General features: G+C 31.5%; 1 protein-coding gene across 4 annotated transcripts in view; it reads right to left on the bottom strand.

Moving 5' to 3' along the window:
* The window catches only part of LOC118195126 (protein FAM98A-like), an 87,263-nt gene that overhangs the window by 39,674 nt on the left and 28,841 nt on the right, over window positions 1-18,748 (bottom strand). For all 4 annotated transcript variants that reach the window (XM_085807792.1, XM_085807791.1, XM_085807789.1 and 1 more), the window contains one exon: window positions 18,338-18,415. In XM_085807792.1, the coding sequence (XP_085663918.1) occupies window positions 18,338-18,415 (78 nt within the window). The remainder of the gene's footprint in view (window positions 1-18,337; window positions 18,416-18,748) is intronic.

Raw genomic sequence — 18,748 nt, 5'->3', positions numbered from 1 at the left:
GGGAATTAGAATATTTTTGCTGTGAAATAAAAGATAAAATAATCTGCTTGATATGCATTAATACTATTAATGTACCAAAGTTATATAATATTAAACGTCATCACGAACAACACAAATCGAAATATAACAATTACGAAGGATTAATGAGAGAAGAAAAGTTGAAAGAGCTCAAGTTAGGAGTGAAAAAGCAACAGTCCATGTTTAGTAAAGTATTGCAAGAAAGTGAAGCGGGGGTACATGCAATCTACGTCTTGTCCGAGTTGATAGCTAAACATTCGAAGTCTTTTACGGACGGTGATTTCATCAAGGAATGCCTAATGAAAGCTGGAGAAATTGTTTGTCCTGGAAATGTGAAGGCTTTTCAATCAATTTCATTGTTTCGAAATACAGTTGCAGAAAGAGTTACTGATTTAGCCGCGAATTTAAGTGATCAGATCAAAGCAAAATCATCTAGTTTCGAAAGTTTCTCCACTGCCTGTGACGAGAACACGGACATTAGTGGCAAAGCTCAATTAGCAGTGTTTCTTCGTTCTTGTGAGAAGAATTTTAACATTTTTGAGGAATTACTGGAGCTAATACCGATGCCTGGTACTACCACAGGAGAAGATATATTTACTTGTGTTTTTGGACTTCTGCAGAAATACAATCTACCTTTGCCAAAATTAAATTCTGTAGCTACAGATGGCGCTCCATCAATGACCGGGAAAAACAAGGGCTTTGTAGCATTACTAAGAAAAAAACTTAGTGAAATTCACGGTTCAAACACTCATCATATGCATTGTATTATACATCAAGAACTATGCATGAAAGTAATAAATATGGAGAATGTTTTGTTATATATAAAAAAAGTTATAAATTTTATAAGATCTCGAGGTTTAAATCAGCGTCAATTCACTGCTTTCTTACGTGAGTTAGATGGTGAATATTCGGGTTTGTCCTACTATACTGAGGTACGTTGGTTATCTTGCTCCAAGATTCTCAAACAATTATGGGATTTGAAAGAAGAAATATGTCAGTTTTTAAAAACGAAAAATCAAGACGTAAGTTTGTTTTACGATCCAATATGGATACAAGATTTATCTTTCTTGGTTGATATAACCAAACACTTAACCGATTTAAATTTATCGTTACAAGGAAAAGATCATATCATTACGAACATGTTTGACATAATTAAAGCATTCAAATGTCAACTAGTTCTTTGGGAAAAACAACTTAAAAATGAAGATTTGACGCACTTCCCTACGTGCAGCATGAACAAATCAAGTTTAGATGATACTTGTTCGTATCAAAAATATGCAGAAAAAATTGCAAATTTAACAACTGAATTTGAAAAGAGGTTTAATGAGTTTAGTTCCCTCGAAGACAATTTTTTTTTTTTTTTTTGTTTTCTTCGACTTTCTCAATAAGTATTGACTCAGTACCCAGCCATATGCAAATGGAAGTGATCGAGATTCAATGCAACTCAAATTTGAAAGTAAAATTCATTGAAGTGGGCATGCCTGAATTTTACAAATATTTACCAGCCAGGTTTAAAAATACTCGAAAATTCGCATATGAAATTATTTCCATGTTTGGTAGCACTTATCGGTGCAAGCAGTTATTTTCAGTTATGAAAGGTAATAAGTCTGCTATTAGAAACCGTAATAATGATGCTCACCTTGGGTCAGCGTTGAAAGTTATCACTGCAAACAAAATTTCTCCCGAATAGCAGAGAAGAGATGTCAAATATCAGGACGTAAACATTAAATTTTCCTTGTTCTTTTCTATATAAATATATATATATGTTTATTATTGTATTATTCGAAATAAATCTATGTTTCTATGAATATTGATTTTTTTTTTTTTTTTTTTTTTTTTGCGGCCCGCCTAAAGTTAAACCTTGTTTGTTTGGCCCAAGTGTACCTATGAGTTTGACATCCCTGGTATACATGATCTCAACTTTCCAGTTCTGAATTTTTAAACTAAAGAAAAAAGTTTTGCATTACAGAAATATAAACGAAATATAGGAGCTAATTATTTTTTATGTACGGAAAGATACTGTCTTTAGGGAAATGCTACTTTGTCACCATCCCAATCAAAGTTATACAGTAGAAAGTTCAAAATCCAGAATGATCTAATATTCGGAACTTGGGACCACCAGCTAAATAAATCAACACATAGATAAAATAATAATAATAAAAAAAAAACTTTACAAAATCTAGGAATGAAGAATATAATTTACGAATATAATAAAAAGAGACAAGTGTGCTATAAATACAATTTTTCTCCAGACTGAGATTTATGCATGTCATTTTTAAATACTTGCTGGCAAGGGAAGTGGTACTGTGGCCAATAACAATGCACTAATACTGGTCAGGATTACACCCTTAGCTTTGAGCAGTTGTGGGGTAGGGGAAAGTCAGTTCTAAACATTTTCTTGCGTGACAAAATCTATGTGGGTCCCAAATTCTGCTCCCCAGTTCTTCTCTAAGTACCAAAAATGTCTCCACCCCTTAATTCTACCACCCAATATCTCTTCTAAATTCCAAAAATTTAGCCATTCATAGTTTCTGCTGCCTGGTTCTCCTCAAAAGTCAAAACTTTTTACAGCCACACCAATTGCACTTGCTCTAGCCCTGTGGGGAGGCAGGCTAGCATGTTTCTAGCTGACCTAAACAATAAGACCCAATGTTGACATGTCATCTTAACATGATTTAGACTCATGATCTTAAACATGGGAATTTCAAAAATCACCAGTCTTTGTACTGCATAATGTTTTGGAATTAGATAAATACCATAAGACTTGAAACAAATATTGTAATTCAAAGAACATGAAGAACAAAGCTCAACACTAGAAATGAGGATACACAGGATTTTGAAGATTCAAAATAAACAAATACTGCTTATACTGAAAAGCAAATAAATAAAAAAAAAAATATTAGCATCTGGATACAAATTACATGTATTAAAAAACAGGAAGTTGTATGTCTACATGATATATTCAGAAAAAGTTGTCCTGCATTCCAACTTCTTAGCAAGCATTACCATTTTCAGTTAGAAGTGAGGCTAAGTAATAGATAGGTATTCCATCTATTTTGATTCATTGTTGCGCTTAAATAACTTGATTTTAGTTTTGAAAAATACTCTCCGCACTAACAATTCTTACAGGAGTTAACCCTCTTGATGCACGATGGTCCTGCCCTGAAACCACTAATATTAAAATTCTCCCATTCTTTCTGAAATTTTTTTAGTGAAAGCTGATTGATTACTTGACTTTTACCTCTAAATAACAGAAAAGCACATGATCATTTCTATCATAAACAATAAAAATATAGTAATAATTAAACTCCATATAGAACCAACCTGTGTACATTTTATGGCATTTGCTTTGTGGTTTCAGGGTAACCATTGAGCCACTAAGGCACTGTGTAACAGTGCTCTAGAGGCTCAGTAGTCGCACCCTGAAACCACAGACTTATTTTATTACTACACAATACATGCATCTGTCCACTGTAAATGTTTTTAATTTCCAGAGAGTTTTCTTTAAGCTCAACATGCTTGTTTTCTATGCTAGTATTGTGATTTTATTAATTATTTTGTGTGGTTTAAATATAACATAAATACGAATGGGACATGAAGGATCCATACCAAAGCCAAAAAGACCAACACCCCTGTTATTAATATAAAAAAAAAAAAAAAAACCCACAAACTTCATCTGCCAGACAAGAAGACACTAAACACCGGATATATGCTATTAAAATGCACATCCCGGTAACGTGCATTTTGTAGCACAAGGGAGAAACCTTATAGAACAAGATAAATGTACAAAATGTGCAATTTTGGTCTATGCATGTACCAAAATAAGAAGACATACTTTGAACAGTTTTTACAAAAAAACTTCGTTCTTTGACATTAAAGAAAAACATTGAGTTTTTTAACCTTACTTTATTGAGTTTTTTTAATCCATTAATCCAAATGTCCTTATTACGTACGTTCTCATGTTTCACTGCTATAGAAAAATTACATAAATGTTATTTTTTTTCCCTGAAGATTTACTTTGTAAAATAATGTAAAAAATTTACATATACTGCAATTCTTAAATAAAATTTTTTAAATTTGCAAATTCCGCCATTCATTGGAAACGTGCAAGGAAAAAGGTAAGTTTTTTCCCTTGCAACTTTTACAAGTTTCAAAGTCCTAGATGTGTCCTGGTTTGACAATGCAACCACCATCCACAGATTTATGGGCAAGAGCAGATTTTTCATCAATTCATGTACAATTTGTTTCTAGGATCATAATATTCGATTTATAGAGTTTTTTAGATAAAACATTATAAAAATAATATCATGCACATCAAAGGGTTAATGGCAATATTTGCAAGTTTGTTGAAAAATTTGAATACATTTTAATCAAGTTTTTTATTCATAATAATTTTATGCTATCTAAAGGATGAGTTTCCCATACGCTAAATGCTCACATTACTTAGCACATATGTCAATGACATAAATATCAGATTTATTATTTTAGAAAAATATTACTTATAACTATTATGATAACTTTGCCCTAGTAAATAAGTGGAAAACATTTGTACTAGCATGGATAAAAGAGCCAGGACAGAAACTTCAAAGATTTGTCTTTTAACATTTACACAAACAGTGCCAAACAAAGGGGGGGGACTCAGAAGAAAGTTAAAGACTTAAAACAAATCAGTGAATAACACAACATCCATCAGAAAAAGTACCCATCATATTGTGCGAGAAAAGATGAGTTTTGCTTGAAATAGATGAAATTAAACAATTGGAATAAAAAGATTTATACAGAAAAATCGCACTTGAATTTGATACATGTGACCAACTGCCAGTGCAACAAAGCAGTAATGAAATCATACTATTTCAAATCTTATGCAAGTGAATAGTCAGTTAATATAATTCAGCGAAATTCGTTAGATGCTAATCTGTATTGATATATTTGTTTTAAATCTGGAAATATTGTCAAAACAGTCACAGAATGATGGCTATTGCATTGTAAAAAAAACTTCAGGCAGAAAATTTGTGACATGTAATCAACATACTACAACAGTGCTCGTTCTGAAGAGACAATTTTAAGAATGTGCAATTTTATTAGTATGATTTGTTAAACAGTATGCTGGATTATGACTGAAATTCTCGTTTTTGTAGCATTCAACAAAAACAAGAATCAATATGTGAAATAATGAGGGATTAAAAAACAAAGAAAAATATTCTTGCTCACCTTCTCTTAACTAGTATCAAATCTTGAACTTAATGCTTTCAATTAGCCATCCCCCCCTAGGAAGACTCAATCAAATGTTTATATATGACAGAAAAATTCAAACTACTCATTTTTATTAACTTCACAGATTTTTCAATTAAAAGTGCTTAATAGTGGCTAGGATAATGAATATATTTGATTTCTAGAAAAGCAGAATCTGCTCTAGAAAAAATATGAAAAGGTAGGCAATCATTTCCCCCTCTTCAGTTTAATAAAATTATGCAAGTCCTTTTTTACTCTTATTTCACACATGCAATGCTGTGGTCTTTTTCTCACTACTTTCCAGTGACATCATATTTAAAAATAATATATGGCATGCTCTCCGTAGACCACATGGAAAAAAAAAAAAAAAAAAAAAAAAAAAAAAAAAAAAAAAAAAAAACTCATTTTATAATCTGATTACATCTGTATGAAAATCCTCTGAACAACACAAGTATGTTATCGCTGGAACAAAACTGCCAATCAATACCACAAACGTTTCCAGATAGGTGATGTCAGTAACCTACTCATGGTGTTGCAAAACACCTATAGAGGGTGCTGTACCTTGACTGTTTCTTCAAGGTAGGATTAGAATTTGAACTGTAATGAGAAGCATTTAACTATAAGTTAGCATGTTTTGTAACGGAGTCCCTGCTATCAACAATTAGCGGCAAAAGAAGATTATACTCTATATCAGCAACTTGTAAATAAATTTGTTGTTGTTGTGTTTTAGACAAAGCCTTTTATTACCTATTACATAAAATCAAAAATAATTAAATTGACAATGATAGTTAAAAGTATGGATTAGTATTTCATAATGGTGCATGGCTGATGGAACATCCGGGAATATTAGACCATAACATTTGGATTATTAAACCATGCTGCAAGGAAATAAAAGGTAGGCTCGCATTTCGTATTTATTTTTGATCCTTGGATGTATTTCTGTTGTATGGCATTAAAAAAAATGGTAGCATTGGAACTTGCAAAAGGTAAATGAACAACAGTTCAAAAATTAACAACCCAGCTAATGAATCAATTACCATAAGTTTGAAAAAGGAACTTATAGTTTGAAATGTTAATACTAACACTTTTGTTTCTCACTGTAATATTTCTGTTTCGAAAAATACTTTATGACAAACATGTACTGACTTGGCTTGCAACGAAACTAAAGTTGTTCATATTCTTCTTGATCAAGGTAGCAAAAGATCGCTTATCAAAGATAGCTTAGAAAGATCTTCAAAATTAGAACCCATCTGAAATGAAAAGTTGTTGGTTTTTTCGTTTGGAAGTAAAAAACCAATAATTGAGAATTATACTGTGGTCATAATTGAATTAAGAGATAGAAATCTAAAGAATAAATTAAAAGCATAGTAACTAACATGATAATCAGCTTCTCCCATAAAGACTCCCAGACATACCATACTAAAAAAAAAATCATGCGCTTAGGTTTACATTCACCGGATCTAAGTGTAAACAACAATGGAGATTTCCAACATGTGGGAATATTAATTGGCACCAGCCGATTCTGGGATATAGTGCTTACAAGTCAAAAATGCAGAAATAAACATCTCCAAGCTGTAAATTCCATTTTTGGATGGCGGTTAGTGATAAATGGGAAAAAAAAAAAAAAAAAAAAAAAAAAAAAAAAAAAAAAAAAATGAAAGGAAGGTAACGATTTGAAGCACTTAGCAGTAAGGTAGGGAATGCCTTAGTGCCATGATTTAAGTGTGTTTTTTCAGCTTGATTCAATGGAAATAAATGAAGGCCAAAATGAATTTAATCAAACTGATAATGACCTAATCAGCCATTTTGAAAGAGACAGACGGTTTAAAAACAGACGATACGAATGTAAACTTATGTAGAAATCTACTATGGAAGAACTAGTTAATGATTTTGATATCACAAAAAGGGGGTTTAAATTTTTAAAACAAAAATTACAGAAAACTCCAAAAATATTGCAAGAATATAAGAAAATTATTGAAGAGCAGTTAAGGGAAAAAATAGTCGAAGAATGCAATATAATAATGAAATCAAACTTCCACAGTATTATATCCCACACTGTACTGTAATATGCGATTCTGAGACTATTAGTGTCCATGTAATTTTTTATGCTTCTTCAAAGGACAGAAAATTCGAATCCTTAAATGAATGTCTAGAAACCAGCTCAAATATGAATCCGAAAGTCCTTGACATGATCCAGAGGTTTCATGAACCTGAAATAGCATTTTGTGGGGATATAGAAAAGGCATTTTTAATGATTGGCATTGCAGAAGACAATGGGGATTACTTAAGATTTCTTTAATTTGGGAATGATGACCAAGTATATAATATTATGCACATGTGCCGGGTCCTGTTCAGGGCAGCAGTTAGTCCTCTTCTGTTGGCTGTTACAATAAAATATCACATTAAAGGGTATAGAGGGGACCATCCCAAGAGTTTTAAAATGCTTAATTGGTCTATTTACATTGTTGACTTAACTTATGGAGGTAAAGCTGTAGAAGATGCATACCGATTGCCTGTAGATCCCGTAAATATTTTCAAGATGCTGGTATGAATTTGAGAAAAATGAAATGAACTTCATAGATGGATGCATTACGGATGAGGTCAAATATTAAAAGGGAAGATAATTTCAATAAAGAAACAAAGTTTTGGGGTATGACTTAGGATCCTAGCAATGATATAATAAAGCTAAACATGAAACCAGTACAGGAGTCAATTGGAACTGGTGAAGATGACACAAAAAGACTGTACCGAATATTTGCAACCATTTAGAGTTCAGGTTAAGATCATGTTACAAGACATGATCTTAACCTGAACTGGGTTTAGAGTGGGATGCTGAACTTCCCACTGATATTAAAAAAATGGTGGATGAACTAGTATGCGGAAATGAAATGTTTAAAAACCCGATTTCCCTAGAAAATTCTTTCACAACATTAATTACACGCAGCTGAATGTTCATGTTTTTTGTGATGCGACACCCAGAGCTTTTGGAGCAGTGACATATTTTAGATACGCTGATGAAAATAAGGAAATTAAAACCAGTTTCATAATGGCAAAAAGCAGAATACCTCCCCTCAAATCTTTAACCCTCCCTAGATGTAAGCTAATGGGAGCTGTTAAAGCTGCTCGCTTAGCTAAATATTTAAAACATATCTTGCCTATATTATGCAACAATATTATCTTTTGGAGTGACTCCCAAATAATGCTGCATTGGATAAGGAAATCACCAAGTGTCTAGAAGCCATTTGTTGGCAACTGCATAGCAGAAATCCAGGCAATTTGCAATGCTAACCCAGTGGAACCACTGAAGTGAAAAGGATAACCCAGCAGAACTACTATCTCGAGGGGAACTAGCTGAGATCATCATCTCCAGTCCGTTATGGCAAAATGGATCGAGTTGGCTTGTCCAGCCTGAAAATTTTTGGCCTAACAGACCAAACATGGAGGTAAATGAGGAAGAGATATCTGTAGAAAAGAGAAATGCTCTTAATGTCCTGCAAGCAACAACATGAACACTAAGCAAAGTTCTAATTCATTGCTCGATTTAAATCAGTTTAGCAAATTAAGTAAGGTATACCAAATAATAACGTGGATATATAGGTTTATCAACAATTCTAACAACAGGTCCAGAAAACTTTGTGAACCACTAACCGTTTTTGAAATAACGAATGCAGAACAACTTTCACTGGAAGCACTTAATTTCAATAATTCAAAAAGAAAATCCTCAATTTATCTCTAGGAAAGTCAATTGACAAAGGATCCAACATTTAATTGCTAAACCTTGAGCTTGACAAATATAGACATTTACAGTTAAAAGGCAGAATACAATTTGCAGACTGCCTGGAATCTGCCAAGCATCCATGGATACTGCTGTCAGTGTCGATACGTCAATCTGTTAATTTTCAACGCACATGAAGAGGTATTTCATTCCGGAATAGACACCACTCTGACACACCTGTGTGAAAAATTTTGGGTTTTCAAAGGCAAACAACAGCTTAAATCCTTGTTAAGCATATGCGTGATTTACAAAAGATATAGTGTTCAACCTGGAGTTCAAGATGTCGCTCCACTTCCTCCAGATCGAATTCTTCAGTCACTACCATTCGCTGTAACTGGATTGGACTATGCTGGACCATTTTTCTCCAAAGAGAGCAACAATTAACATTAACTTTTACTATTTACTTGTGCAATCCATTCAGAGGTGTCCGCCAATAACATCGTGGATGAAAAACGTCACGGAGAAAACAACGCAAGGCGAAAACGTCGTGCTACATACAAAACATCGTGGTAGAAAACATCTCAGTTCTAAAACATCATGGTAAAAAACATCGTCGTCGAAAATTCAGCGATTAAAAAACTTCGCAGTTTAAAAACATCATCGTCTAAAATATCGTGGTTAAAAGTAAAGTATCTACAAATCATCACAGAAATGATTTTCTCAGGCTTTAATAACTGTAAATGGATATTTCCATAATGATTTGTGAGTGCAAGATGGAAAAAAGGATAATTTTTACTTTCATATTTTTAATTAACTAATAAATGTTTGCGGAAAAAGTAAGAAGGAAACTTGAGCATAGAATATTAATGCAACTTATAGCACACTTAATACAATTTTAAACCGACATAGTTGACTAACAAAGGTCATTAATAAATCACTTTTTATAAAGTTTTTACTGGTAATTTTTCATGAAAAATATAATCTAAAAAAAAATTAGAAAAAGGAAGGTCAGAGCATGACCTTATCTATAAAAAAATTACTAAGTTAATTATTAAATTATTTTTTTCACTTTTGTTTAATCTAATACTCATATAGTGAAAATTATTTCTTGTTTTGTTTCAGTTTATTCTTAAAGTGGGATTAAAATTTTCATGCACAGCGTGCAGTCAGTTACTTGCATGTTGATTTGTTAGTTATAACGGAAGTCAGCTATATAATATTTCAGTAGGATTTGGATTTATTAGATTATGCCAAAGCACAGTACGGCTATCGCTTAAGGGGCGGAATGAGTTTGTGGAGTACATTCTCAAGAACTTTTTCATATGCACATTATGCTTTAGGAAAATCTTCCTGCAGCTTTATTTTTTTGACGGGGGGGGGGGGAGTTTTTTTTTAGAAATAATGTATACTTTTGCAGTGAGCCTTCTTGGTGACTATCTCTCTAAGACGGACAGTGTTTTTGAGAACAACAAACATAGGTTTTAATCATTACGCAAGTTACCACATCCACACAAGAATAAAAAGATACGGAATTTTGAGAAGTCGCTTTAAATTGGATTGCTTACATTTACTTTTAGATTTAGACATTTCTTATTCACACTTTAAAAATATCCTTTAATTTTTCATATACATTTTATTCGAAAATTTTGTAGTTACTTATTGAACTTACAGTGACCAACACAACCTAAGACAATTTTTAATGTTTTTCTTTGGTGTTTTTTAATTTTCAGAATATCTTAATTTATGCGCACCAGAAATCTGTAGCGAATTAAAATTAGTATTCCTGAGTGAGATTATATTTTGTGGCGATTCTTTGTCCTCGGAATTCTTTGCCTAGCAACTTTGAAGCAACTAATTTTTTTCATAAATTTTTAATTAAAGATAAAATTTAACGAAATAAAATCTTTATATATAATAATCAAATTTCCTTTATATAGTTTTCAGGTTTTTCTTATATAACTCATTGGGACTGAAAGGGTTAAGGGAGAGAATTAAATGCTGTATTTCACCACACTTATAATTTTCAGAATATCGATTTATGAGTTTTTTTACAAAAGGTCATTTTTTAATAAATGATTTAGTTTTACATTTTATATTCAGTTATTTTATTCATAAAATGAAATTTTTTCCTTCATTAACAGTAGTATATATTTGTTTCAAAAGAGAAGTGAGAATCAGGGTTTGGCTGGAAACTGTAGCAATCTGTATGCAAGACGAAAGAAATTAGGAACTTTTCATGAAACTAGCGCTTGAAGCTCTTAGTTCTGAGTATTGAGTTGAAAAACAAGCTAAGCGACTGGACTCAGGGTTGAGGGATGAATTATAGCTAATTATACTATTGGGGAGAATCGCAATAGTTAGTCCCGTTAGTCGGCAACCGTGAGAATGGGTCTGTCCCCTCTGGACGCCGAAGGCTATTTGGTTAAATAAAGACAGCTGAAAATTTCGATCATTACTGATGATGCTTCATGTACAGACAGAAATAGAATTTCTTAACTTAGTAGTATTTGTATGTTTTATAGCTACCATGCATTTTAAAAAGAGAATCTAGTAAATTTTAGTTTAGAGTTTACCAGAAGTGTTTAGATCACCCTTCCTTGTTTGTTTTTGTGACAAGGAAGGCCAGATTAAAGAGGCTCTTTGCCTCTTTTGCATATATGTACTCATACATATGGTTTTATTTAATTAATATATAATTTCATCAATGAATTATATTAAAAATATAGATTGAATTGATATTTTTCTTTTTCTTTCTTTTTTAGCTAAACTTCAACATTACGAATAATGAATAATACAACATTTTAATCTTTTTCCAATAAAATTACATATCCTTGTAGTTTGATTAAAGGAGGCAAAACTTCCTGATTATACATATGATAAAAACGTCGTTGAGGATGGAAAACAGTTAGAGTCTGTGGAACAGGATTTTCCAAAATTAAATAATTTTTTAAATTATATAAATTTTAAGCAGTGTATTTTCAGAGCTGTGAAATACGCATTTTTTTTTCCTTTTTTATTTTTTTATTATTAAATACTTATTCAGAGTAATAAGAGAAATATAGAGATTTTCCCAAAACATGTTTTAATCTGTCAAAATAACTTTAATAATATGGCGTCTGATCGTTAAACACAAAAATTATAAAATTTGGTTTTACGATTTAATGTATTTAAGGAATAAAACTTTAGTTTATGTAAATAATGGGAATAATATAAATACAAAGTGAAAAAAATATAAATGCTTTACAAATAAATGAAGTTGGTATAATGCTTTAAAAGTACTGTGGTTTTTTCTTCCAGTTCCGCTTTCCAAAATTTTTCATCAATTCCCCTTTGCTTCCTGATTGCTCAACAAATGCCCACATGACTGTCTTTCTTTATGTCTCTTGTGTTCACAATGTCTGTTCCTGTACGATTAAATCTACATAATAACAGGACCGCATAATTCTAAATTAAAATTTAGAATTGTATATAGCACCTTAAAGAATAAATGATGATATAACTAGTATCTACGGCCTTGAAACTGCATGCACGGCGTTACCAACTGGCCTTTACTATGAATGGTTAAAAAAATAATCGACGTAAACTTTACATTGATATACATCTTGCACAATGTTTCAAAAAGCTAGTTTAAATTTATATCTGATTATCCACATAACACAATCGCATGATTAATTCTATTAAATTTAAATCTCTTTTGTAGATTATTTCATATTTAGTACATCTGTATAACAGATTTCGTTAAATGTACGGCAACTTTCTTATGTGAAGGCTAAATAATGTTAATTAATTTTAAAAGTTTACATTAAATGTACGGCAACTTTCTTATGTGAAAGCTAAATAATGTTAATTAATTTTAAAAGTTATATAAACTTGCAGTGATATTTATGATATGATACTAAATAATTTGCTATAAGTTTTGAGAAAATAAGAAAATAGTTATACATTTTCTAGAAACATTTAATTTTTCTGGAAACATGTTTACTGGAACATTTTTTCCAAGATAATTTTTTCAGGGACTTTTTTTTTTTTTTTTTTTGAACACCATGCATAATAACACTGCATAATAACAATACCGTGTGCAATAAATTCGCATAATGATAATTTTTTTATGAAATAATTACAGTTGCTCACTTATCTGCACTTCCTGTTACATTAAATGGTCGCATTCCATACAATGTAACGAAAACCTAATTAAACAAAACTTAATTAAAAGACTTAATTACTGCAAAACCCACATAAACTATTTATCAAGGCAGAAAATAACACATATTAATTCATTCAGGTTTAAGTAACATTGTCTTTCATGTTATTTTTTTCCCGTTAAATTTCCTTCCAAGATATTATTTACCCTAGCTGAGTCCTGTTATTATGTAACAAGTATTTAAATTCTTTAGAAAAATGCACTAAAAATAAAAATTGTTAGCAAATAAATGCATTGCACAATCTACATACTACATTTACATATAAATATATAATTAAACAACATATCTAGAATTTAACTGCACACTTTCGACACGTACATTTCGTTTCCGTAAAGAGTGTAATCTCTTATCATATGTTTCTTTGTTTATACGATAGTCTAGGTCAGGGGTGGCCAACTTTTTTGTACATAAGAGATACATTTTATCTTAAAAGTGTGATGTGATTGACTTGTTATCATAAGTGTAGTCTAAGGGCGAGAGGGATGTTAACTATATACAATGTTTATACACTGTGTTTTAGTATAAGGTCTATTCCAGCGAGGTATGGGTAGATATATAAAAATATATGTTCAAAACTACTTCTTATTTTTTAAATCACTTATTAAGTTTTCGAGATACAGGTTCACGAAGAAAATAAATTTCCACACCCAACTTTTAATAGTAGCATTCCGTACATGCGGTACCTAAAAAATTCGATTTTCCTGCAGTTTTTCAAGATAAATTTTTACTACTTAAAACACTATTTTTTTTTATCTACTGCCATGTATAAGTTGTTGTACTATTTGTTCATAATATGAAAACGTTGTTATAAAAATGCACAGTATGGTTGATAATTTGATTTCAATATTTCACTTTTTGCATTTTTTGGGGCCAGGAGAATTTATCATGAAAGAATAACATGGCTTACTTTTTGCTAGTTTATCAATAGCTCGCTGAGCATACCTCATGCTGAAATATAGATATAAGGTTTATCTACCTACTTAAAACAACAACAATAATAATTATTTAAAGATCCCAAAAACTCATGTCAAAGGGAAAAAAAATAACGTGAATAATTACTGACAATATTTATTAATTCAAAGTAGGTATAGATAAAGACAGATTTAGAATTTAATTTCTTGCCTTAATATCAATGGAGAGACTGAGTTTGCATGTCTCTAACCAAGTAACCATAATTAGGTGTATATCCTGACAAAGATAATAATAATGAGTCTTCAGTATGGGAATCAGTCAGGACAGAACGTTGTTTAGTCTTGGTTAGTTTCAAGTATGAAAATGCCGATTCGCATAGAAGATCCGAAACAAGAATAGATATAGTTGCTAGATCCGAAACAAGAATAGATATATATCCGAAACAAGAATAGATATATTCGCTACATTTGGTGATACTGGAATATTTTTCTCGGTTGACATCTTTCAAAAAATTTTCTTCAAATAATCGGGCTTGTCAGATTAAATCAGTTTGTAGAATTACTAATTTTCTAATGATTTTTGATCCATATGAAATATGCCTGAAATCTTTTGGCTAATGCGTTTCACATTTAAATCTTTTTTAAAAGAAAAAAGATATGAATTCCCCACTTTCTTTAATTTTTTAAAATCCTGGAATCTTATCTCCAAACTTTGAATTACTTTTTTGGATTTGTGCGACATGTTTGTCGATCTTATAATTAATATTTTCATGTTTTTGTAGGTTATCTCCCATAGTTGGAAAATGATTCAGACTATTTTGTTACATATCTTCTATTAGCAAAATAAATTTTGTTTTATATGCATCTATGCAGCTGATCATATCAATTACCATTTTATTTTTACCTTGTAATTCTAAATTTAAATGATTTAATATAGAAGTAAAGTCAGTAAGAAATGCTAAGTCATTAAGCCAAGTTTCATCATTTAAATGTTCACAGTTTCCATCTTGTTCATGAAGAAAATCTACAATTTCAAGCAATAAATCACGAAATTGCTGCAAAAATTTACCTCTGCTTAGCCATCTGACATTGGTTATGTAGTAATAATTAAGGTTGGCTTTCATCCAGCTGCAGTTGGCAGGGACACCGCTTGAGGGAACTTTCTCGAATTGAATTAACAATTTTAAATGCTATTTCCATTACCTCTTTCGTGTTTACTCTCTTGCTAGCTAACACTTGCTGATGAATTTTGCAGTGATAGCTTAAAAAGGCAGGGAATTCATCTTGCTTTTGACATTTAGGGTTATAAATCCATTTATGCTACCTATGACTGCAGCTGTGCCATTCGTTGTTATTGAGACTAATTTAAAAAGTGGTACTTTCAAATCATCGAGCAAGTTTTTAAAGGCTTTGTCTACACCTCTAGCACTTTCCTTCAAAGAAATCATATCCGACAATTCTTTAGATGTAAAATTACATGGGAAAAACTCTTACCATGAAAAAATTAAAAAGAAGACATATTTAATTAATTACATAGCTGATTCTGCTTTTGCTAAGAACTGTTTCATAAATTGTGCTTTATAGCATTATACCTTGTTTATTTTTCAGATTCAAATTATTGTACAATAAGTTGCCAAAAAGGAACTTTATAATATGACAGCAAAAATTAAAAGTGTTTTATTTTGTTATTTTTCAAATATAATTCCAATATAGTACAATTATTTTAATGAAATTTATCAATGTTACAATGTTTTATGAAAAAATTGTCAAAAAATTCCCAGATCTCGGAATAAAAAATGTTCTATAAAAACAGATCTTAAAATTGTCAAAATGTTCATAAGTCACCAAATTTAGAACCGTTTAATAAAAGAATTGACATCCCCAAAAGCGAAATGTTTTTTAAGAGCTCTTCATTAGAAAAATGAAATAATTTCAAAATGCCTATGTTCCACTTCTTGCTTAGAAACTCGAGTAGCCCACCATTTATATTAGAATTAGGAACAAACGAGCCCATTCCTCCACTGAACCCATGAACCCATTCATTCATTGAAAAGATAACCATATATGTCAGTGAATCAATGCTCTAGTTCACACTCAAAATGTCAGTCTTGAAAACAGAAATTTCAGATGATTAAAATTAAAAACCTTCTGCCGATTTTGGCCGAAATTAAGGACTTTTAAGGACCAAAAACCGATTCCAAAGAGCCTAAGGATTTTTAAGAACTCTTAAGGACCATACAAACCCTGTAAATAAAACTGCAAATGCTAGGTCGTTGAGAAGCTCTGTTTATTTCATATTGAGCTGAAGTCGATATTCTCATATGACTGAGAAGATTTTTACCTCCAAAAATAAATTCCTAAAGTGATTAGAAGGGGTGAAATGGGATACTTCTAAGGACTTGCTTTGCACCACCTTCAGGATTTCCATCAGACCTGCTACTGAATGTAGAGTTGAAGTACCTACGAAAGTTAGAAATCGTTCTAAACAATGCTGTTAGAATAATCACAAGCGGTATGCACAGCACCCCAGTTGAAGGCATGGACAACTATACACTCGTCTGGAACTAATGGTTGATTAAGTCCTGATGAGTCCAGATTAAAGACTTTTGACTGCAGTAAAAATTTGCTTTATGACTGCCCAACTAATATTATGTCACTTAAAGCGAATGGCATATTATTTTATAATGGTTTTCCAGCCATTGTGGCATTATCGGAAATGTCCTCGTAGATGGCTTGGCAAAAGCTGATTATTACTTGCCTCAACCCCATTCTCGGTTGATTTTTCTGCTGACAATAGGCATATTAAATCCAGCATCAGCTTTTATCATTGAAACCTCTGAAGGGCTAGGAAGAAGTCGTGGGTTCCTTACTGAGAGCCCCGGTTCCCTTTTAAATACCCAGAGTTATGGGAATAGTAAATTTTTGCCTCAAAATCTCTCATGACTATTTGCAAAAATAACTACATTGTATAAGGATGGCAAATTCACCAATATACCCATTATATGGCCTGTTTCATATGACTAGAGACCACCTTTAAAACTAATTTGATTTTAACCCGTTCATAACCAATATCTCGTAGGAATGACACAACAGTTCCACTCTTTCCAGCCTAGCGTTGCTTCTAAGCGCAGAGCTTCAATCAGTCTCTTCAGCCCAGTGACAGGTATGCGTAATTTAATAAATGGAACGATTTATTTGAATTTTTAAATGCCAGTAGATGGCGCTAAATGGTAACGGGATTCACATCGGTTGATTCATTCGGCTTTTGACCTTCATTTATGGGCATTAGTTTCAGTTCTGTGCATCTGGTTTTGACAGATTTATTGGTATAAACAAAATAGAAATCACAGCTTTTTAAGTTAAAGGGACACTAGCATCTTTTTTATTGCATTGGGATTTTTTTTTTTTTTTCTTTTTCATTTTTGTTCTTTGCTTTTTTTCATTATTAGTATGTGGGGAAGTGCATCCAGCTTAATGTTTTCATCATTTATGCCATTTTCTTTTCTTTTTTTTATTAGGAGAATGTGGGAAAACACATTTAGCTAACTATAGTAAGTGTTACATCACCAAAATTCTGTGATGACAAAACTCAAACCAGTTGCCCTTTTTGATATTTATTTTAAAAATTAACATAGGCTTTTTAGGATAATTAAAAAGTAGTATTACTACAGAAGGGGAAAGATATCAGCTTCCTTGATGTGTGATGCATCTTGCTCATTCAGCATTTCTCAGAAAAAAGCTTTTGTCATGCATGTTGATCCTCATTTTGAACTATTCCACACACAGCACAATTTTTAAATTCAAATTTAATTACCTACAAATAATCATTCCTTAATTTCCCTCTAAATTTTGTTTTCATGTGTATAGTTATACTTTCAGTATTTTATGTTTCATTTATTTCTGTTAATGTGATATAGATGTAAATATGATATAAAGCATGTAACTTCAAAAACTGAGGTCATCATATTAAAATGCTGATTTTATATGAATTTTTTGGGTGAAACTAGGCTTAACTGCTGAAAATGCATGGGCCGGTGGCAACATTCCATTTTGAGGGGTTTAGTCCCATCACTGCACTTTGTTCTCCACATGCTGGTCCTCAAGGGGTTAATGACACCTACTGGTTTTATTGGGTTGCTGTCAGTACAATGCAAGTTAAAAAAATTCCATACTATGGGATAATACATAAATAAGCATTTTTCAAGCATACAAGTGTGAAAAACATTAAATTATATTTTAATGAAGAAATGAACACATACGAATAACAAGCATTTTGTCATCTGATTCAATCAGTCGAGATTCTATAGATCCACGAGTTAATCGCTTTATAGGGCAACCTATAATAAAAGAAATAATAAATTTATCTAGAAAAAATAACATTAATTTAAATAGTATAAAGAATGAATTACATATGTTAAATTTACAATCCACATTTTTTTTAAATTTTCATTGCTATGTTATTCAAAATTTTGATTTTCATAATAAGGTAGAAGCTCTATGTTCGCAACTGCTTATCTGAAAAATGAAACAAACACACAAAACAAAAACAAAGAAGGAAACAGAATTTTTTTCCTGCAAGAAACTATATTTTAGAAAAACAAATTGTGATACATTGAAAAACTTCAGTTCTAAAATTTAAGTAGGTTCATTACATAGGCTTTTAAGGACAG

The sequence above is a fragment of the Stegodyphus dumicola genome, chromosome X1 (assembly GCF_044657685.1).
Source record: "Stegodyphus dumicola isolate Sdum_Otavi_A_Nest chromosome X1, ASM4465768v1".
In the NCBI taxonomy this organism is placed as follows: domain Eukaryota; kingdom Metazoa; phylum Arthropoda; class Arachnida; order Araneae; family Eresidae; genus Stegodyphus; species Stegodyphus dumicola.
The sequence above is the reverse complement of the archived record's forward strand: the minus strand, read 5'-3'. Positions and strand labels throughout refer to the sequence as shown.